The following is a 22,575-nucleotide window of genomic DNA, read 5'->3' as shown; positions in this document are numbered from 1 at the left end:
ACAGATAAGGATGGTGTTGACACAGTAATAACAACCGGCGTTGTCCTGGCGGAAGAATGAAGTTATTCCCTCCAAATGCTGGAACTTCAAAATGTTCACTGTTCATGTTTCATTACCAAAACGACAGTTGTGCCATCTCACTGCAGCAGTGAATAATGTGAACGAAAGCCTGTGATTGCAGCTCCCCACTCATTCGACGAAAAACCCACGCAATGTGCCATTAAATTCCTCTTTTTCCAAACCAATCCGATACGCGGGTTAGCCGCGCCTTAGAGAAGTTAGTAAATATCAATAAATGTTAATAAATGTTCACTGTTCATGTTTCATTACCAAAACGACAGTTGTGCTGACTGACTGCAGGACTGAATGATATGAACGAAGCCTGCGATTACAGCTCCCCACTCATTCGTCATAAAATCCACGCGATGTGGCATGAAATTCCTCTTTTTCCAAACTAATCTGATACGCGGGATAGCCGCGCCTTAATAAAGTTAATAAATATCAAAGCAATTCCACTTATGTATTTAAGAATTTGAGCCAAATGCAATTCGTCAGCGAGTTCTGAATAACGTCAAAATAACGGATGGAAAGATTAAACCTCGAATCTTTGCGGGTAGAAAATCTAGCAGTATGACGGTACGGTTAGATAGGCTGATGACGGTTAACATAAATTAATACTTAGGTCACATTTACAGTGTGATGACATTGTCCTTAACAAATATTTTTCTTGGCTAAATTTGGCACCAGTGTTGTTTGCTTTTCTCCTCGTAACAGAATATTCCTCCCTCTAGTCACCAGTCTCTTAAGCACGTTAGTCATGTCACGGATGTCACCGGCTTCTGTGCTCGCTGGATTTACTCACTGTGAGCTTTTTTATCGCCGTGAAAACGCTGCGTTAAGCTGTTAGATCACTAACGAATCCACAGTAAAACCACGGTAAGTCAGATATGCTTTTAAGATATTGTAAGACGATTGCTCCTTGCCGTTTTCCGAAATTGTTTTTCAGTTGCCGTCCGGCTCTAAATATTGACAATATTGATCTGTTCGCCTGTTTCAATATTAAAAAACACATGATCTCAAAGTAACGATCTGTTTTCCTCACATACTAAGCCGCTTAATTCTGCGTTGTTTCATAAAAGGCAATTTTTTGGCAGCTAAACAGTTTTTAAGTTTCGCGACAAATCTTGTTTGCCCGAATAGTCGCGCAATGTTATATATGACCTTCAGCACACCACCGGTTGCGCAGTTTACTACCTAGCAGCCCGATTGTACTTGCAAATATGTATAGTACGAACTTTAATTTTAGAAAGATTGAAACACTGGTATGGTCGCAAAACTAGTTGTTCAATTTGATTCTGGTCGAATGCTGTAGCATTGGAATCCGACAAGACACATTCGTCTTTGTTTTGACCTGGTCACCTCTGAAGGAAACGTTGACAGAGTATCATTTTCAATCAAAGTGGCTATGAGCCACTCAACTTGGGAAATGGATCATCTGTAAACAGTGGCAATTTTGATGCCACTGACTTGAGGTGTTTTAAATCGGTAGCTTAAGTTAAAGTTAAAGCCCACTGGCATTGTTGAGAAATAGTGCAAAACGCAACGGTAAGAGAATACACAAGATGTGACATCGTTGAAAATCGGTGTTAATTTCGTTCTTTTTTCCAGCCAATATCAGTGATTTTTTTTTCTTTGTTTCCTTTTGAGAGATCTTAGAAATCAAAAAACTGAATCTAACGTAGAGTCAAAATACTATAAGGACAGCACCGCGTCTAGTCCGCTCAACAAAGTTAAGACCTGTTCGGCGGGGTTTTTACTAGGCTGGGTGACCAAATACGAATACCCCCACCGCCACCGCCACCGCCACCACTACCACCACCACCACTAATAATAATAATAATAATAATAATAATAATAATAATAATAATAGAAATAATAGTTCATTTACATAGCGCACACACCATTATTTGCCTGAGGCGCTTTACAAAACTATTCCTTAAAACTACAGTCTTGAGTTTTTTCTTAAATAATTAAACTGTACTGGATCGACGTATGTCGGCAAGGAGCCGTGTGCCACAGAAAAAGTTCTATGTTTTGGTTTAACAAGTTGGCTGCATTAGCAGGTCGAGAAAGTTCGAGCGAAGAGACCTAGTTGATTTCCGATGTTCCAGGAGTTCTGTTAGATATTGTGGGTGGAGACCATTCAATGGTTTGTAGACAAAAAGATGCTTAAACACGATCCGATATGAGACAGGCAACCAATGAAGTTGTACTAAGGCAGGTGTAATATGGTCATATTTCCTTGCACCAGTGACACAACGAGCAGCAATGTTCTGGATTTGTTGCAACTTCTTCACTTTATACTTTGGTAGTCCAAAGTATAGATGATTACAACAGTTCAACCGTGTAGTTATATATTCATGTGTAATCGTTGAGGCAGCGTTCACGTCAAGATATCTACGAATTCTAAAACAAATTCCTTAAGTGGTTGTTCGAAGACTCGCAAACATGATCAATTTGGTCATTAAAGGCGATGTGCTTGTCAAGAATGCCTCCAAGGCTCGTTACTTTGTTAGAGATGGAGATCCGTTCATCTCTAAATTGCAGATAATCAAGGGCAGGCCACTCGCGAAACCCCGAATGGATCAACAAAATATCTGTCTTCTCCGGGATGTGGGGGGTTTAATGAGATATATGCTATGTAGGTATATGCAGGAGATCAATGAGATGTATGCTGTGTAGGTATATGTGGGGGATTAATGAGATGTAGGCTGTGTAGGTATATGTAGGGGATTAATGACATGTAAGCAGTGTACGTGTATGTGGGGGATTAATAAGATGTAGGCTGCGTAGGTATATGTAGGGGATTAATGACATGGAGGCTGTGTAGGTGTATGTAGGGGATTAATGAAATGTAGGCTGTGTATAGGTGTATGTGGGGGTTTAATGAGATGTAGGATGTATAGGTACATGTAGGGGATTATTGAGATGTAGGCTGTGTAGGTATATGTAGGGGATTAATGAAATGTAGGCTCTATAGGTTTATGTAGGGGGATAACTACGATGTAGGCTGTGTAGGTACATGTAGGAGATTAGTGAGATGTAGGCTGTTTAGGTATATGTGGGGGTTTAATGAAATGTAGGCTTTGTAGGTGTATCTGGGGGATTAATGAGATGTAGGATGTATAGGTATATGTAGGGGATTATTGAGATGTAGGCTGTGTAGGTATGTGTGGGGGATTAATGAGAAGTGAGCTGTGTAGTTATATGTGGCGGATTAATGAGAAGTTTGCTGTGTAGGTATATGTAGGGGATTAAAGAAATGCAGACTGTGAGGGGATATTTGGGGATATATACGGGGTTGTTGAGGAAGAACACTTGATTATATGTCTAGGAGGTATTGTTTTAAGAGAGATTAAGAGAGATGTGTATATTGCGGTGGAGTTAACTGGCCGCCCAACCATCCGGGTGGTGTCGCACTTATAAAGCGAAAAAACAAAAGGCTCAGCTGTGAGCCAGTGAGAAAGCACTGACGTCAAAGCCAAACTGGACAAACGAGTTTCTGACACTGGCTGGATTTGATTATTCAAAATGGCGGACATACTTTAATCTAAGGTTATAATATGCTAATTTGCCAAGCGTTCTTTAGACCCCACGCTTATGTTTTGTAACGGCTTTGTCATTGATGTTATACATACAGTTATATATTAAACGCGTCGCCTCGTGTATCTTGAGTTACAGCAGCCAGTTTAAGCCTTGATTGCCTTGACTGACGTTCGTTCAAGGTTCTCTCTCCCATCTAATATTACATGTTGCAGTGAAAGAGTAGTTCAAATTCGTCGACAAGGTATACCGTCTACGAATGCCTACGAGCGAAAACAACGTCCGGTGTCTCGCCGCATAAAGCATCACAATTTTCAATGTTATTCCAAACAGATGTCATTGCCTCCGCAACATTTAGATTTGAGGTCAATTAAGTAGCGAGATCCTCGACAACTGGAAGCTATGGAAAGAGAAATAGTGTAACGATTACTTGGTTTGGAGCGAGAAAGCCCAGAGTATCAATTCGCCATGTTCAAGGACGTCATTAATGACGATGGCGTTTAAGTGTTCAAAGCCTTAAGTTATACTGAACAACAAGATGCAAACGATTGCCGTGTAGTAATGGGGAGGGTGAAAAGGTATTACATCGGCGAAGTAACGTAAACGAGATTGTTTCAGTCAGCAGGAGGCAAAAACGTCCTACCGTAACGCTCGGCAACTTAATCGCTGAATTAAAAGGAACCTTGACAAAGAGCTGCAATTTATGTGATTTTTAAGGTTTTTACACGATACTCTCATCTGCGTTCGACTGGTCTTGGAATAAAACGTGAACAAATCACAAAGCAGTCACTTAGATGACGTTAAACAAGGGTATCGACCTTCCAGCATCCGAGATGTAAATATAGGGATCTTAACAATGACGACGGCGAAGCCGAGGACAACGCCTTGTAAAATTGAATTTGTTTAGGATCCCTATGGCTCTAAAGCCTCGCTCAGGCTAAATATGAAATGACAGCGTTTAATTCTAAATGGAAATACGAAAAATAAGCAGTTAGACTTATCGTTCGCGTTCGCGGTCATTTTGCGTTGTTGTCGTTGTTGTTTTGCAGAGGGCGGCTATGAAATGTACAAAGGTTTACTGAACACACTTGTACAGCCTTTGTTTTGCTCATTAAGCCTTTTGTTTTGTGGTGCTCATTGACGTCGTGGTTTGCTCCATACTCGTGCCACACTACGCCGGAGGAATTTAAAAACGCATACAGCTTCATTTCCGGCGGTTAGGCCTACGGTTCAGAGTAATCCGTCAAGAAAACGGAACTTCAAACCGGAGGAATTTGAAAACGCCTGCTTTGAATTTTCGTGTGCACGGTTTCCCTTGTGTAGTCTCTGCAAAAACGCTTTGCCACTCTCAATAAAGATAAATGTGCCTTAAGACAATTTGCGACGTCAAATTCAATGTACCAGTGGACCCGTGATGATATTGAAAATAGCTAAGATTAGCCCCAAAATGCACAATTTTCCGCTGTTTTTGGTAGTTACACATAATGTTGGCATTATTTTGAGCATAATACTCGGAGGCAAAAGAATCAAGCATTATCATTATGCCGGAATAATATTAACAAAAACTGGCTGAAGATTTGGCGGCTTGAGCAGGCCAGGGTCCCCTTTCTCGAAAGCCCCAGAAACTCTTTGGGCCGTTTAGCCATTTTTATTTCATCTGTATCTAAAAACGGAGAAGTGTATACGCCTGAAACTTCTGGTATGAAGGGAAGCTGTGTTCATATTAAGGAAGTGTGAATAAAACAGCTCTGTAATCGTAAGGTTCGAGATTTTACTACGGCTTTCCGGGTCCGAAAAGTTACCGGGGCTTTCGAGAAACGGGCCCCCGGTCACTTGTCTACGCAGTGCACACAGCGCATGCCAACAGGTTTTGCTAATTCAACTCTGCTACATAAGAGCGATTTTTTCATCATTTTCTAGAAAACTTGTTTCGCAGTATCCGAGCTAGAGCATTGGAGATTACAATGAGGTGTCGCTCATGCTTCAATATAAAAACGTCAAGAGTATATATTACCTTTTTCGTGTGAGTATGATGGAGCATAATAATGACGCCTTTCGAGCGTAATAGTGAGACTCTCCGACCATCGAGCATTAGCACAATGGTAAAAAATTTGAGCATAATCTGTAAAACCTGACAGCTGGGGGCCTCTATGGTGATTTTTCGAACTTTCTCGGTTCCGAAAAAGCTTAAGTGCTGCAGAAGGTTTTATCAAAGGTTGAATTATATTTCGGACTTGTCTCTTTCATCGATCGCCTTTTCCAAAACAAAGCCAAACTACGTGTATTAAATTTTGAGGGTAGCTGAATAGGGGTAAGGACAACACCAAATCCTCATTGAGACGACCAAAAGGTGGCCAATGACAATAACTGACAAAAATTTCGGGACTTGACCGCTTAACAGGAGGTGGCCGCTAAACAGGTGGCCGCTTGATGGAGGTTCGACTGTGTATGCTGGATTTCCCGTAGATTTGGGGCAGAATTTTGCAAGCCTTTTGGAGTAATTTTGCGTGTCTGTTAGATTCAAATCATGAATATCAACCAGAGCCTTTTGTTTCTCTGGTTGGCAAAAGAGAAATACCTAATCTCCTGGATCTGAACTTCTCAAAATTCCCATGTTTAAATTTTTCTAGAAACTATGTCAAGCAGCCTTATTTTCGATCCGGTATTCGTTTGTGTTTTGTTGTTGTTGACATGTCGCGGAGCAACCATATTTTCCGGCGACTCGATGTACAATATGACGTAAGATCTCAATCAAAACAAAAGATGTTATTGTGATCGTCTACTAGAAGTATAAAGCTATCTGAAAACATGCATGCAAGCTTTTACCGCCTAAAGATGATTTAAGTTTGTCTCACCTCTGTCGTGTCAACTAAGGTAAGTCTCTCTTAAGATTTGGATTTCAGAAAACTTACCACTACTAAGGACTTAAAATACTTTCGGGTTCGCGTGGTACTTCGCAGTTTTAGAGGCCCACCGGCTTAAAGCTCCTCAACGACAGAGTTCTCGTTCACAGATATTTTTTTCGTTTTTACTCAAACCTCCCCTACTTTATTTGGCATTATGGTATGGCCAATGTTTTTCCTTGAACACACGAGGTGTAGAATTTTGCATCTAATCGCAACTTCACCGTGCTCGTACTTGATTCTTATGTTTGTTTGTCACACTTGAAAGACCTCTAAATTCTTTCTTTCTTACAAAACTACGAAGGAACTTGCTTAGCTGGTGCTTAATTTGCATCTCATTGTATTGACCTAACTGGCGCAGACGTGTTTAACAATTAATTAAGCCACTCGAGCTCGCACGAAGTATAATATAACATAATTTCTAACCTTTACCCTCTTTCAATCCAGGCAGTTTCTTTATTGCGTCAAACCAAATTTAAATGTAAAACAAACTCGCTTAGGCGTGTTTTTCAGACACTGTAAAGTAACATAGTGGAACCCTGCTGGGTAATACGGACACCGAAGGGGCACGCTTAAGTGTCGATCCCGTATTATCCCGGTGTTCTAATTTTAAGTGGGTTCTCGAATGAATAAATATGACGGATACATATGATTTGTCGAGAAGAAAAAAAGACTAAAGCATACAATTTAGCCTCTTCTACAGTTTAAGCTTAAACTAAAAACTACTCTCATTCGAGAGTTAAATCGAGCCTTAATTCAAATAAAAAAGAAGACCGCTGAAATATCAGATCTATCAAGCAGAATTCCGTGAGAGAGTTCGTGGAAGAATTCTAGTAGGGATCAGTGGACAAATCTTACTGTTAAAATCTTACTGTTCAAATCTTACTTTTCGGAAAGTGATTACTGCACCAGCTGCCATTTCAATTTATTTTTCGTTCTCCATTCAAGTCACTAGAGTCGCTCGTGTTTCATTTGCAGATTGAAGGAGCTCAGTCACGGTATTTTGAGATATTTAGTTCACGTACAAAATCACATTTATATTGAAGCAACCTGAAAATAGTCGTTAACTAAGATATAAAAACACCAAAGAAACAATATTAAAAAATGAAGGAACAAGGATGGTTGAGGATGGACAAGATTCACAAGGATTACAAACGACGAACTTGAAAAACTTAGGCTTAACTTTTCAAGATGCGCAAACGGTGACGTAGCTCCTTTAAGATATGCAAAATCATACTTAACAAAAGTAAGGTAAGGCAAAGTATGCATACGAGTCAAGTGGCCCACCAGGCCGGAGCTTACCCCAGTGTCTGTCTACTACCCCTTGGATGGGATGCTAGTCCATCGCAGGGTTACCCTCAACATTAAGGTCGCCGGTATCCATTAATACACCTGAGTGGAGAGAGGCACTGTGAGAGTAAAGTGTCTAGATCAAGAGCACAACACAATGTCCCCAGGCAGGGCTCCAACCCAGACCGCTCGATCCGGAGTTGAGCGCACTAACCATGAGGCCACCGTGCCTCCCACAAGACTAGACTATTCACTTGTGTACTTTGATTTTTAGACCCCTTAGCTGCACAGTTTCGTGATGGGAAATTCTGTCGACTGTTGCTACACTACTCGCCAGTACAATCAGTGTTTGTTCCCATGTATTCGTTCGTGTTCGTACACCAATCGGCGAGTGTGGTACAATTACGATGGACTGGAAAGCGTGCAACCTTTGATTGACATCATCAAGCCCGAGAGATGCGTCATTCACAAGTTCCCGAGGACATTGGTGGACATCAATGAAGATAGGGAAATAGATAGTGCACTGAAATCAGGTAATGATGTCATAACAAGAAACGAATAAGAAAACGTTCCTTCATTCTGCATGTCATGTAAAACCTACTAAAACGTCCTAGGTTGACAGGTGTTCTCAGAACCTCTATGGTTAGCTAGAACTCCACCCGGCTACGTGGCAGGTCATAGCTCCGAAGAGAGTCTTTCTGATTGTCCCACCCTCGACTTCTGAGTCAGAGCCACTCGGTTTGCGATGGTCAGGTCGGGAAAGCGAGTAATTTATATAGATTTCACGGCTATCCTTATTGGTCCTATGCACATGATCTGCAAGTGCTACTCACATGTAAAAATATCGACAGGGAAACATGACCAGTATGTGCTTTCGAGTTGTCATGTACCACGTGCCCCGTTTTGATCAATGATGCAACAGAAAAATTGTAGATAGACTCTAACTGTAGCAGTGGATGTCACACGGCGAAAGCTACAGTTCGTTAATGTTTTTGCACTGTTCTCTAAACTACACAGGGTTAAATTCCCCAGGACAACTTGCCGCCATTTGTCGCTTTGCCAGCAACTACGGTTACCGCGTGCGAGCTGTGGGGACTGGGTCGTCGTGGTCACGACTGACGAGTACGCATGATATTTTAATTGACATGAAAAATTTAAATCGCATTTTAACCGCAAAGCCGACGAACAGGAACGACAACTTGCAGAAAGAATACGTGGACATTGAAGTAGAAGGAGGAATGCAGGTGCTCAGTTTTGTGGAGAAACTGGACAAAGTTTACGGACTGGCTCTACCCATGATGGGCAACTACGCTGGACAGACTATGGCAGGAGTCGCCAGTACATCGACGCATGGCTCTGGATATTTTGCTGGGACAATGGTATGTGAAATACACCTATTTGGGAGATGGGGATCAGGAGACGGGAGTTTACCGGTAATGCTGCATTATTGATTTTATGCTCCTTGTCTACAATAACTGTGAGAATTCTCGCACGCTATTGGTCAAAATCGGGGCTTTGGTCGATAGATAAGATAGGGTTTCAAAGGGGTTAATCATTAGCCGTAAAAAAATATTAACCGAAGAAGATTTTAGCCACGGTATAGTGAAAGTCGCGTCAAGGAATTTTTGTGTCTTGTCTTACTAAAGTATGGAAGGCTATTAGTCTACAATTCTTATTTAAATACCTTTTTCCCATCTCGGAATGGTTTTAAGGCCTTAAATAGATTTTGCAGAAATCAAAACAATTTTTAACTTTTTTAAACATTGAAAATTGATTTTTAACCTTTTAAAACAACGGTAATTAATTTTTAAGATTTCTGTTAACCGTAGGGAAATTTATTAACCGTTTGCATTGAAAGCCACTACGATTCGCCATCGAGACCCTTATAAGAGTAGAACATAAAAATAACATGAAATGTAAGACAAAGAGCTAACTTTCGGAAAACGTGGAAACGGCCGGAACATTTCCAAAACACCGACACGGGCGGGTGATGGGAAAGTCAATTGGTCCATTGAGTGAAATTCTCGACAGACTCGTTGGCTTCAAGTAGGAAAAAATTCATCAAGAGCTGTGGCGGGGGCGCGCAGGTTTCGCACTGATTGCCGCCTAGTTCGCCAAGAATAATGTGATAACACCAGATCGACAACATTTTCTCATGGTCTGCACTCATTTATAGACCATAAAAATGATGCCGTGAAATATTCAACACGTTGTAGTCTTGTTGTAATTGGTCCACTCAAGTTTCGTCATTTCTACGGTCTAAGTCTTGAGCATGGACAACTGAAATGATGCGGTTTGTTAAGTTGACAAAAAACTAGCTATTTTTTTTCTTTTGTTTACTCCTCCCAGTCTACTTCAGTCGTCGGTTTTCATCTCATCATTTCAAACGGCATCCAAGTCAGGCTGAGCCACGGAGACGAGACCTTTGACCATTGCCAGGAGAAACTCAAGCATGCGCAATTTGGAGGTGGTGCTGTTGAGTTAAAAAGCACCGAGGTGTTCCGAGCAGTTGCTGTAGGCCTGGGCTCCATGGGTATCATCTACTCGATAACGTACCGCTGTATTCCTGTATATAACATCCAGGAGGAACGGACCGTCGTGCGGATTGGGTGGCCCGGGAAGGAGTCGTTCCAAGTGAAACACAAATTTGAACCGATGTTTACTGATATCGCGGAAGGGGAATTTTTCTCGTTCTTTGTGAATCCATACCCTGAGCCAAAAAGGTAATGCAGTGATCGGTAGCTGCCGGTGGACTATTGATCGACGAAAACCTCGCTGTGCCGTTCTGCAACACCTCTACCAAATCGCAGGTTTTTAGTAGACTGTTGACAGCCTGTCTATTTTTCAACACACGCCAAAGGAAAAGCGAGTGGAGCGATTGCCAGCGCGAAGTACGAGGGCGTGGGAGTGGGGTTGGAGAAGCGAGCGAATCAAGCCAATCGCAGAATTATCTCGGTTCCCAGCCCCTACCCCGTCAAGTCTCCCGTTTTGCGTTGGCGTCCAGTTCTCTCGCGATTCTTCCCGCGCGTTCAACGATCGAGTGAAATATAAGCTTGTGAACAGTCTAGTTTTGAGGAGTGAGGTGGCTCACTGGTGAGAGCACTAGCCCACAACCCGCGTGACCCGCAGACTTGAATCTATGACCCACTCCATATAAGGTTTGAGTTTGTCCTTGGTTCTTCTCCTTGCTCCCGGAGAGTTTTTCCGAGCTAACGTTTGTCTCCCACCACCGAAAAACCAGCACTTTCAAATTTCTATTCGATTTAGAAACGGTGGAGAAAAAACTGCCACGTAAGTTTCCCATCTACATTTAATTCTCAGGGAACTGATCTCAGCCATCATTCTGAACGATTTCTTTCTGGCGAATATTGTAAACCACCAGTTCCGAGAACAAGACTTATTGCAGCCGTTCAACAGAGCCGTTTTCATTTGAGTGTCGAAAGTCGAAACGTAATTGGCCTTATTACATCACTTCGCTACACGATTGCCTTAAAAAAGCTCGCGCCATTTTGTCATCCAATCAGAAGTTAATCCAAAACCAATCGTGACTCGCTCGTAAACGTTTTCCCGCGCTTTGCGTCAGCGACATGTCAGCGACTCCGAGTTTTGATTGGCTGTGTGTATTGCTTAATATGTCCTTTGTGATTCGTTAGACTGATTACTTTGGTTTTATTTTACGACATGTAATTGAAAACTGTTCAAAATAAGAAGCGTAGGTAAAGCGAATCAACAATAACAATGTGTCAGTTTTGGTCCTGTTTTTATAAACAGCATTAAATTACTCTGTTAGCTGCAGCTAACAATGATCTTTGACGATCAAGGCAATCAAAAACCAAATGCATCATTTGTTAACAGGTATTTGTATGCAGCGTACTTGAAGGGGAAGAAAACCACTCGCAAATCGACGTGCTGCGCCTGCTGTTCTTGGTGGTGCTGTAAAGGTGGCAGAGGATGCGCAGAAGTGTCTTGCTTGCAGACAGATTGCATAGCGTCGTGTCTCCAGACATGCGCCTCATGCTGTCCAACCAGAATCCCGGATATAACAAACTTTGGTGTGGCCCAGTTCTCTCACAAATACCCGTATGTGCAGAGGTGGTACAACGTGCTACAATTCACCAAGGGAAACATGCAGTGAGTATCAAGTGTGGTGATTGACATCCATTTGCTGAGATTTACTTCCTCGGGGTCTACACTAGCCTTAAACGTAGTCCACTCACGGTTATGTGTCTTGGAATGTCTTACAAAACGAAGACGCTAGGTTTTGCTCACAAAAGGCAATGAAAAACAACAACAAAAAACCAATGCACTTCAAGGAGACACGCAATGACTTTAAAACAACCGAAATTACATTGTATCTTCTTTGTTCAACCGTCCACCAAGGCATAGTCGACAAATTTTTGTTTGCGACACCACTTGGATTACATTTTCAACCACACAAAATTTTAGGTTTTAACCTGGAGCAACAGTTTGTATCGGAAGCAAGACACTGGAAATATATTGCAAAAGAAAATCCTACAGTTGTTTAATAAGCCAACAGAGCAATTTTGACTTGAATTTTTCTTAATTCTCCGTTCTGAGCACATTTCCACCGGGCTCAATAGGACCAACTCATTTTTGGAATTTTTCTTGCTTATCTGTTCTGAGCAGATAGATTTCCACCGGGCCAGGAGAAGCCATGGGCTTCTGGCCTTGCTCAATAGCATTTTTCCCTACCATGTGGAGTATTGTTTTTCAATCTTCTATCTTCATAATTATTATCTTCCTTGCAGCGTGCGCACAGCTGAATTCTGTTTGCCGCTGTCCCAGTTAGATGAGGCTTTAGGTGACGTCATCGACGTAGCCAATCATTACGCTGAGAAGTTTTCCCAGTATTCGTTGTTGCCGATCTACGTACGAATAGTAAAGACAGATGACTTGTATCTGAGTCCTGCTAACGCCAAATGTCCAGAGGGTGGAACCAACGAGCATGCCTGTTACGTTGAGGCAAGGGAATTGATTACTTGTTGATAGACTACGAAAAGTTGCTCTATTGGTTATTCCTTAGTGCGTGACGCGAAAAAAATGGAAATGGCCGCGCGAAGTCCTCGCGGTGAGAAGCACGCTTCCCGCCCACAGGATTTTGCGCGGCCATTATTTTTTCTCGCAGTTTTTTTTTTTCTTTCCTTTTTTACACATCACGCACGACAGAATAAGCGAAAGAGGGACTCCTCGTAGTCTACTTTTGAATGGATACATGTACAAACCTACCGACGATTGTGCTTGCCGAGAAAAATGTGCCTTATAATGAGCCTAGTACTAGTATAATAACCGTTGCTCGGTGTCCTGCATGGGTGTTTTGGCGATCCCATTCCTGGGGCTGGGATCGGGGTTCGAGTTTTCATCACCGAACCTCATTTCATATAGCAAATGATATTTTGCTTTCACGCTATTGATTTGCGAGGAAAGGCCTATTTTATCACCCTACAATCATTATTTGGTGAAGAAAAAGGAGGATGATCTAGAATCAACCTCTTTTCGCGGTTTGGTGGGAAAATTTCACTTCTGAACTGATAAGTGTCAAACTTCCAGCAAGGGTTATATTTCTGGTAAGAATGCAACTTCCGATAAGAGCTGGAGAAATGAAAATAAGCTATTTTCATTTTTGAACTAGCTAGCAGTGGAGTCGGGGAATACCATTATAAAGAGATTAATTTCATTTGCATTTGAAAAGACTCCCCTCACTAGCCTCACTTGCAAGCTAGTTCCAGTCCTATGCATAGAATATGCATATTCCACAACTGCTAAAATGATGTAAACATCTTTGATGATAGGTTCCCTTTCTACCCGGCGCATTTGGCATTGAAGAATACCATAAGACCATCGAGGACAGACTGTATGAGAAATTCAAAGCCAGACCTCACTGGGGCAAAAATCACCACCTGAACACGGGCAGAGTTCTCCAGCTGTACCCGGAACTCGAGCAGTGGAAGAAAGTCTTCAAACTTTTTAACGCGACAGGAATATTCTGCAACGAGTTCACGTACTACATGGGCTTTGACACGTGCCTGGCGGACCTTGTGAAGTTTGACAATCGCGCTGCAAGCATTGGAATTGAGAATGACGGGCTTACTGAGGAGGACATTATATCGATTGAACCCACAAAATAGAAGACGGCTTCCCTTAGCGGGTTTTGTATGGCCACGCCCGTTTGAAATGATGCTGTCAATATACCTCATTTTAAACGCCAGGGGCCCGTTTCTCGAAGGTCCCGGAAAGTCTTCGCCCCTGGAAAGCCGTGTAGTAGCAAAATCTCAAACCTTATGATTACATAGCTGTTTTATTCACATATTTTTGGTATAAACAGAGGTTCCATTCCGTACAAGAAGTTTCAGGCGTATACACCTCTCTGTCTTTAAATACCGATTAACTAAATTAAAAATGGCTTTTCGGGCCCGAAAAGTTTCCGGGGCTGTCGAGAAACAGGCCCCAGGCCCGGTTGTTTGAAAGGCGAATAACGCTATTTACCGGATAAATCACTGTCCAGCGGATAGTGGCGATTGTTTTGTTTAAACAGTTATACAGTGGATAGCGATTTTTCTTGTTGTTAGCGTTCAGGGGCACCGAAAGACCGTTTTCTCTCGAATGCTTTCAAAGACGGTCTCTTCGTTCCAACCACTTCGTTCCATCAAAGAGTCACTTCGTTCCATCAAAGAGTCACTTTGTTCCATTAAATAGCTACTTCGTTCCAAAGGTAAACTAAGCTACTAAACTTTGGGAAGTTTGGAGAGCACTCAAGAAGTTTTTTGTTCTTTGTCCACGGGAAACTGAGTAATACAATTCTTTTGATCGCTGTCGGATGCGATGCGAAGATTAAAACCCTTTCATTACTTATATAAGTGAACTAGAAGTTTGTATCGAATCGACTTAAGATAATATCGAATCGACTTTACATGTGTATAAAAACGATTTCGAGATATAACGAAACGACTTGGAAACGACAAAACGACCGGATACCAGACAGTCCAAGGACTCTATCCGCTTAAGGTGTTTAGTAGCTTTGTAAGATTAGCAGTTTACTTGCTTAGTTTCCCCTTGGAACGAAGTGACTATTCTTTGGAACGAAGTGACCAACGGATAGAACGAAGTGACCGGATTTGCCTTTAAACACTGTTTTAGGCTATCTGGCGTACTTTTAAAGCTCGGTAGGTTAATTTTAGGTTGCGCGAAAAAAAAATTATCTGTTCGGTTATTCTAGGGGAACTTGAGTATTCTTGAATTTATTAGGGTTTTTTTTGTCCATTTCCCCGAAAACCTTAGGTCTTATCGCCTTTCCGAAAGTGATAGCTCGCCTTTTTTCGGCGTCCAAAACGACATTTTTAACAATCCGAAAACAACAGACGTTAAATTTCTCATATCAGGAAAGTTCGAGGTGACAATTCTCTTAAGAAAATCAGAGGAGATTAAAGGCCTTCCGAACAGATAACTTACCGAAACGATCCGTTGAGTGCCCCTGAGCGTTATCCAGCCTTCGAACTACTGGGGCTAGACCTACAAGGTTGAGTTTTGTATCAACGCCCCAAGCGTTTAAATCGAGAGAATTGGACATTTGAGATTCATTTATAGAATTTAAATATTTACCTGTACTCATTTTGACGCTATTCACAATGAAAGTTTATTCACAGGAAAAGCACAAGCGTGAAAATACTGAATTACCAGCCTCGGCCTGTTTGATTTATTCCTAGCTGGAGAAGGAATTCCAGATTCCACGTTGGCAATTGTTTGTTTTCTTTTCAATTAGTTATTAGTCCCGAGGTTCCCTTCCCAAAATTTAATTTTTAAAGTAAAGATTGTAAATGAAATTGAATCAATGGTTCAATACGTAAAATCCAACACATTAAAATAATGTTCAAAACTTTATTTTTCAATGATCGTGCACTTGTGTCCCGGAAACCGGCCGTAACGCGTTTTCGTTCAAGGAAACGGAAACTGCTACCGTACAAATTAAAGCCATTTATACGAGTGAATATATGAAAGATCATATATTTGAACTGCGGAGAAAGATATAAATACATGATTGATCATCGTAGTTATACACACAAATTAAGCAGTTGTGAAATTAAAGCCCGAAAAAAATTCAGGCCTGAACGGGATTCGCCGGAACCCATGACCTCCGCGATACCGGTGCAGTGCTCTACCAACTTAGCTATCAAGCAAACTGGGAGCTGGTCACATTGTAAGTTCGTTATATAACCGTAGATGGTGAGGAATACAAATGACAATTTGAAAGATCATATATTTGAACTGCGGAGGAAGATATAAAGACATGATTGATCATCGCAGTTATACACACAACTTAAGCACAATTTCACAACTGCCTGAGTAAGTTATTTGCCCATGCATAAATAACACAAACAACTCAAAGAATCAACTGAGCTGTATAAAGCACTGGGAATACTGCTTTTGAAAGTTATTTCTACAAGTTAACAACTATAAAAGCGAATTTTGACGATTTAATTGTAGTTCACGTATGTATTACATACATGATTACCATTTTAGATTTAGAATAATGGCGATTACAACCAGCCTCTTTAAGTGCTACTATGGTGAAATTCGCATCTTTCATATCTAAGACATTTTAATCCATTGGCACCCTGATCATTTTGGCAAAAAACGCAATTAGGCTTTTTTGACATTTTCAACATGGATCCATCAGTGAGCTAAATTAGCTCCAATCTACTAAAACAAAAAGCAGTTGCAACAAGACAGCATGCCTTTCTGCCTTTCTTTCCACTAGCATCGCGTTTTATGACATTTTTTCTCGGGTATGCACACAAGTCCAAATTTCTGGACGAGAAAGTGATCTACGTCTTAACGTTTTTCCGATGTTTCAATTTTTTTCTCCTTTCCTTTTTCTCTTTTTCTTATCTTTTTCCTGCAGTTGTTGGCCATCTACTGGGCTTGCTTCCAGTTCAAGAATTCCCAAGTAACGTTTGACTGAATATTGCCACAGAAGTAAGTAGTCGGCTAGATTTGCAATATTTGGAACTTGGCTGTTCTCGCGATTTTCATTCACCGCTAGCTTGCTAGATGTCAGTGTAATGTGCCTCTTTTACATATCTAATAGCTACATAATCAAGATCAAGATAATTTTATACAATTTTTGGTCGTGATTCAGTGTGATGTTAGTGGTTTCTGACAAAATAATCCCCCCCCCCCCCCCCTTGCCTCTATGTACTTTTCAGCCTGAGAGATTGGATCCATGAGGAAATCACAGAAAAAATAAAACAAAGTAATTATTTGTAGAGCCATTTATTTTATTTCAGGAGATGAGAAGCATCATGATTTAATAGACCATATTTGTATTCTCGGTATTGGACTGGCATTAGCTTGCAACTGAGACTAATGCAGGGAGTCTTTTCAAATGCAAATAGCATGTACCCTTTTTAATTGAAAAAAATATATATCCCTATTTAAAGATATTTCCCCGCACGAGCCTCCAGTGCAAACTAGTTCCAGTCCAATACCGAGAATAAAAATATTGCCAAACAGAAAGATGTTCTTCCATGGCTGCATCTAAAACCTAGTTTACAACTCTTAATAAATAATGCCACTAGGTCAGTTAACTACAATGAGACTTTCCAGGCTGCAAGCCAAGAGAAACTTACAGTAAATCATTCAAATGTATCATTTCAGTGTTGTTCCAGAAAATTTTGTAACCCCATTGAAGATTTTGGTTTGGTTGGACTCCACCCCTAACCCATCCAGAAATTCCAATTTAGTTTCAAACGTATGAACAAGAATTGGGGACTTGTAATGACCTTCTAATTGTAGAGAGGAGAGGATTGGGGGGGAGGGAGGGAGGGAGGACTAACCTCTGAAAGAAGAGGTCTCTTGTGATTAGCAGGCTAAAACTCTTCTCAACATTTCATTGAGAGGCAAATGTACAACTTGTGGTGTCTAATTTGTCACTTGTGTAAAAGCTCTAATTTTGGGAACCCTGTGGTGTCAATTTTGAGATGAACACTGATTGATGCTCTATGTAAGCTCAACATAAAGTCTCTTCATTCCACATTCACAGCAAAACTTGGCATTTTCCACAGGGTATTTAGTACCACACTCGTGACAGAATTTTGACAGCTTTTTTCCTGCACTGCCTTCTCTTTGACGACCAGAACCAAATTGAGCAGCAGTCTTGTGTGTTCTCCCTCTCGAGGAGACTGGTGTGTGGTCAAGTGTAGGTGAAGGGCTGTGACTGTCCATACCAAAATCATCAAACAGCGTAGGGCTTGGGTCTCGCACTGCAATATGTCTGGCAATGATATGAGTATTCGTCAGTCAGTGAAATTGATTTGGGAAAAAATACAGAGTTCCAGCATATAAAATTATTCAAACGACTGAAGTTTTCTATCTCTTTACTGACCCAATAAAATATTTTATACTACCAGTCTTCCTCGCAGACATAGAGATTTCATAAATAATAATAATAATGATAATGATAATGAAATTTATACAGGGGGCGATCTCACATAAAGTGGTTTTCAGAATGGCCCTGTGAAAAATATTATAAAAACATAAAAGCTATACAAAACAATGCTACTTAAACATAAAAGATACGACATAAATAAAATATGATAAAATTAAGGCATGCATTCAAGTTTCTTTTGTTAGATACCTGTTTTTACGGCCTGATGATGATGATGATGAGATTCTGTCAGACACATCTGAGTAGTCTGATGAAGGGCGTGAGTACCTTGATCCTGACCCTCCTCTACCCCCAGGGGTATCTGTATTTCCATTTGATTGGCTGGATCGGCGACCATATCGGGCTTCTCTTGTTTGTATAATAGGTGAAGCTTCCTCATCCGAATCAAAGAAATTTGATGTCAGCCTTTCATTGCTTCTTGCTCTACCTGAAAATTTTGCTGCAAAAAAACCACTTTTAATTATTAAGTGTCGTGGTATAATAATTAGAACTGCTGTGCTAATTGGGGACAACATAAATCAAGAAACAAATAATAATTTATTACATAAATAGAAGTGAACACTTATTACTTGTTATTTGGGACTGCCAAATACAAATCAGACTAGTAGCAGGGAGGGCGATTTGAACCAGGAACCTATGGATTACAAATCTAGCACACTAACTACCAAGCCACATCGTCTCCAAGAAGATAAGACAAGAAGACAAGACAAGTAAACAATACTACAGTAGGTAAAGACCATACCAAACCGATGCTTCAGGGGTCCCAGACAGCTTATCCATGCTGGCATTCAACTCTAGTTTCCATAGCATGATCTAGCCACACTGAAGATGGGATGCAAGTCAAAAAGTCACAGCACACCTGGATTTCACAAACGTTTTCCGCAGGAAGGCAACTGGTTTTCACTGACAGGCAAAAATTTTTGCACTGAACTCCTTTATAAGAAAAAGTTCCCCCTAGATGGTAAAACCAAGTGGGCAAAATCTTCCTCACAGCCCGTCAATTTTCTTGGTGCCTGGCCCTGAATGAAACCCCTACAGCACATCTGTCAGGTTACCCTGACAATCTGGCACTATCCACTCAGAGTGCATTTCTTTGGGACAGACCAGATCAGGATCAATGATGCAAGTTTGATTCTCAGATAATAGTCCATCAAAAGAACATAGAAGTACAAATTCTAATCGAAAGTGCATTCATCAGTTCCTCTGATGTACCATAGTCAGCTGATCTTTTGTCATTGATCCTGATGCAGATCATCTAAATGGAATACACGCTCATACCCTGGGTAAGAAGACAGTAAATTACCTTGCCCAAGATCACCTCAAGGCACCAAATCGATACAATCATATAGTGAACATTAAACAAAACTATGATTTACTTTACAAACCTGTAGTTCCATTCACTTCTCTATTTCTCTGCTGGGAAGGTGAGGCATGTATTTTCCGTGTTGACCCAGGGCTTGCATGAGGCACCTGTTTTCTTCTTGAGCTTGGAGATGCAAGTGGCTGTCTGCTGTAACCTGGTGCAGGTAATTCATTAGTTACTAGCAATGCAATAAAGTGAGATATAACATAAAAATTATGTGAACACAGTGACAGGTCAATCATAAGTCTCCTGAGGCTACCAGTACCTTGACCAGGTGATGAATAGTCCAGTTCTGCTGTTGCTTTCAAAGAAGCTTGCCTGGCTCTTGTTGCTGATGATGTGGGTGTCGCAGATCCTGTGGAACTTTTCTTTCCAGGAAGAGGTGGTTTATACTGCTGACAAGAAATGGAGGGAAAACATCTTAACACACTGGCCTTACAGCAAGTTTGAAGACATCATAATTTAACACGATAGTAGACTGAGAAACGGAATGTTCCTCACTGAGTGCTTTCATTTTCATCTGTAGTGCATATTAATTACTGATATATGTTAAGTTGCATATTACCTGTTTTCGCTTTGCCAGACTTTCTGATTTTGCTGATGATGCATTTGCAAGGCGACTCTTTTGTTCTTTACAAAAGGGTATGTGTCTCTCTGCTGCATGTTCATTGAATCGCCGACTGCAATGAGGACACTGTACATAATCTGGATTGGCGGCAGGTGGAGGAGGGGGTGGGAGAGGACCACCTGTTTTCTGAGCTGCCGTCACACCCCTTGCCGCCCTGAGATTAGAGATAAACTCTTCATGTTTAGCCCTCCAGTTTGACTGGGGAAGAAAATAATAATTTGTCATTCACCATGAGAATAATATGTTTGTTAGAGATTAAAGACAATTATTGAATGCCCATTAATTTAACTCCCATTGCTTTATATTCAGGCCACCTCTCCACAATGGCGAGGATTTTTTATCCTAGCCATACTCAAATCTAATAAGTTGTATTGCTCTGTTGAAAACTGCCCTAAAGCTGAGGGCTTTCAGCTGTTTTCCAAAGCATCAACTTGTTCAGAAACCACAGAACGTCAACAGAAAAAAGCACCCCACAACTACATGAATAGGCAAACAAAAAGTACCATAACACCAGTCAGCAACAAAAGTTAGTGGGTGGCCTGGGGGGGAGGGGGTACTCCCATATACAAGCTATATGGGTATGTGCCGCTGTGAAGGGTATTGTTTTCAGGCAGTTTCGTCTGGGAAAGGGTATAGAAATCAGACAGATTTGGTCTAGGACAGGGTATAACTTACCGCAAAAGTGACCAGTGTATTAACAATTTAGTCTAAAACGGGGTTCTTTACCCAGGGTTCTAAATTAGAAATTGAAACTTAGAAGCGGCTTTGCAAAATACTGGTTTTGTTAGTGTAAGGTGGACCACTCTAGTGATAAAGTTTTTGTATTGAGAATAGCTAGTCTGGGGTTGGGTAGGGGATTTGAGTGGCTAGTCTAGAATAGCATTATAAAATCAAGCAGATGGTCTAGTATCGGGTGAGGGTTTCAGTGTTCCAGCGGCACACCCCTACTCAAGGATTTACAGAGTACCAATCCCAGGGTGGTGGTTTTGTCAATTCTCTTCACCTCCCTGGTAAACAGATAATTTACCGCATGGAGTCATCAGATGTTACCTTTTTTCCTGAAGCTAACTCAGATTGAGCTTTTATCGGTTTCTTCACAACATCTTTTGGAAGTTCGGCGGTTCTCTGTTTAGATGAATCAAATGGCTTCCTCTTCTTCAGTCCTTGACAAACTTTTCCATGGCGCTCCTATGAAAGCAATGGCATCAATCAAATATATGCCCACTCCCAGTTTCAACTCCTTTTGATGTTCTGAAGGTTCACGATAGCTGGCAGTTAATAACAATTTCATTTTACCAGAAACTATAGAGATCAAATATCATAGTTTTGTGTAATATTTCTAAAAGATTTTTTTTTTTGCATAAAATTTTTGAAATTGAGTCAAATAAACCGAAAAATCTACAGAAATCAATCAAGTTCCAGATAAGAGAGGGGTCCTCTTTCAAAAATCCGACAAAATGCCACCTACCTGACCCAGCAAATTAGCGGAGCATGTCTGATGGTGTGGTGATGTCCATACCTATTTACCTGTCTAAAAATCCTTATTGGTATCTTGCAAACCAGTGCATTGATATTCAAAGTTATACAAGTGTATTCAGGTCAGGATTTATGAGTGAGCCCTACGAAATAGAGCAGCTTAACAACGTGAGAACAGTTAAATCCATCAGCCCCAACTGTTGGATTAAAAAGACCTGAGAGGATCACAGCAACTCTGCAAATGACTTCTATCAACACTTTCAATACAGAATTGAAGATCGTGCGGGAAAACAAAATAAACTGAAAACGAAAATTCTGGAATCAATTTCGCATCAAACATTGCTTAATATAACTGAAATAAACGTAACTAAGTTCACAAAAACATCTCATTTACACCTGGCCATGTATGGACGCAGCTTTGAATTATTGCCGAAGAAAGTTACAGTATTTTAACCGAAGCGTGTCATTTTATAATTTCGTTAGTGAGTCACAACAAAATGTTTAGCTTTTAATATCATCATGCGTAACTACAACTACGGTATTTTTACGTTATCAGCACCTACCAGTACAGTTAGATTGAACGTTCTTCCACACGACGGACATTCAGCAAGTTTTGTTGGTGAACCCGTGTCACGAAAAGCTACACAATTGAGGCAAAAAAATCAACATGAGAAAGAATTTTTAGTTTTCTTCTCTGAAGCTACGTTGAGGCACTTACCGTCGATATAATCAGTCGTATAATCCTCCATAAAACTCGTAACCAGGTGCCAAATCTTGTCAACACGTCGCCATCTTGAAAATTGTTGTTATCAACCGCTGACAAGATTGTCAAAAATTGCGGGAGTCGCGG

General features: G+C 40.9%; 2 protein-coding genes across 4 annotated transcripts; one reads left to right on the top strand and one right to left on the bottom strand.

The window, feature by feature from the left end:
* The first annotated feature begins 796 nt into the window (after window positions 1–796).
* On the top strand, window positions 797–15,692 carry LOC110058764 (uncharacterized). Of its 2 annotated transcripts, none has more exons than XM_089271980.1 (7): window positions 797–936; window positions 8,071–8,329; window positions 8,814–9,175; window positions 10,146–10,519; window positions 11,652–11,927; window positions 12,566–12,779; window positions 13,607–15,692. In XM_089271980.1, exons 2-7 carry the CDS (start codon window positions 8,095–8,097, stop codon window positions 13,940–13,942), a joined length of 1,797 nt encoding a protein of 598 aa, XP_089128106.1. In that variant the 5' UTR covers window positions 797–936; window positions 8,071–8,094; the 3' UTR covers window positions 13,943–15,692. The 2 variants fall into 2 exon arrangements, with proteins under 2 accessions (XP_089128106.1, XP_089128107.1); XM_089271981.1 differs by lacking the exon at window positions 797–936 and adding an exon at window positions 6,350–6,477.
* A 1,376-nt stretch (window positions 15,693–17,068) lies between these two features.
* LOC110058763 (uncharacterized) lies at window positions 17,069–22,552 on the bottom strand. Of its 2 annotated transcripts, none has more exons than XM_089272018.1 (8): window positions 22,444–22,552; window positions 22,289–22,365; window positions 21,300–21,437; window positions 20,187–20,447; window positions 19,887–20,016; window positions 19,644–19,775; window positions 18,448–18,697; window positions 17,069–18,084 (listed from the first exon to the last, which is right to left on the bottom strand). In XM_089272018.1, exons 1-8 carry the CDS (start codon window positions 22,472–22,474, stop codon window positions 17,811–17,813), a joined length of 1,293 nt encoding a protein of 430 aa, XP_089128144.1. In that variant the 5' UTR covers window positions 22,475–22,552; the 3' UTR covers window positions 17,069–17,810. The 2 variants fall into 2 exon arrangements, with proteins under 2 accessions (XP_089128144.1, XP_089128145.1); XM_089272019.1 differs by having other exon boundaries at window positions 19,887–20,013; window positions 22,444–22,551.
* Between the last annotated feature and the right edge of the window lie 23 nt (window positions 22,553–22,575).

The sequence above is a fragment of the Orbicella faveolata genome, unplaced genomic scaffold (assembly GCF_042242905.1).
Source record: "Orbicella faveolata isolate gen_17 unplaced genomic scaffold, um_ofav_v1 contig_34, whole genome shotgun sequence".
Lineage (NCBI taxonomy): Eukaryota > Metazoa > Cnidaria > Anthozoa > Scleractinia > Merulinidae > Orbicella > Orbicella faveolata.
The sequence above is the reverse complement of the archived record's forward strand: the minus strand, read 5'-3'. Positions and strand labels throughout refer to the sequence as shown.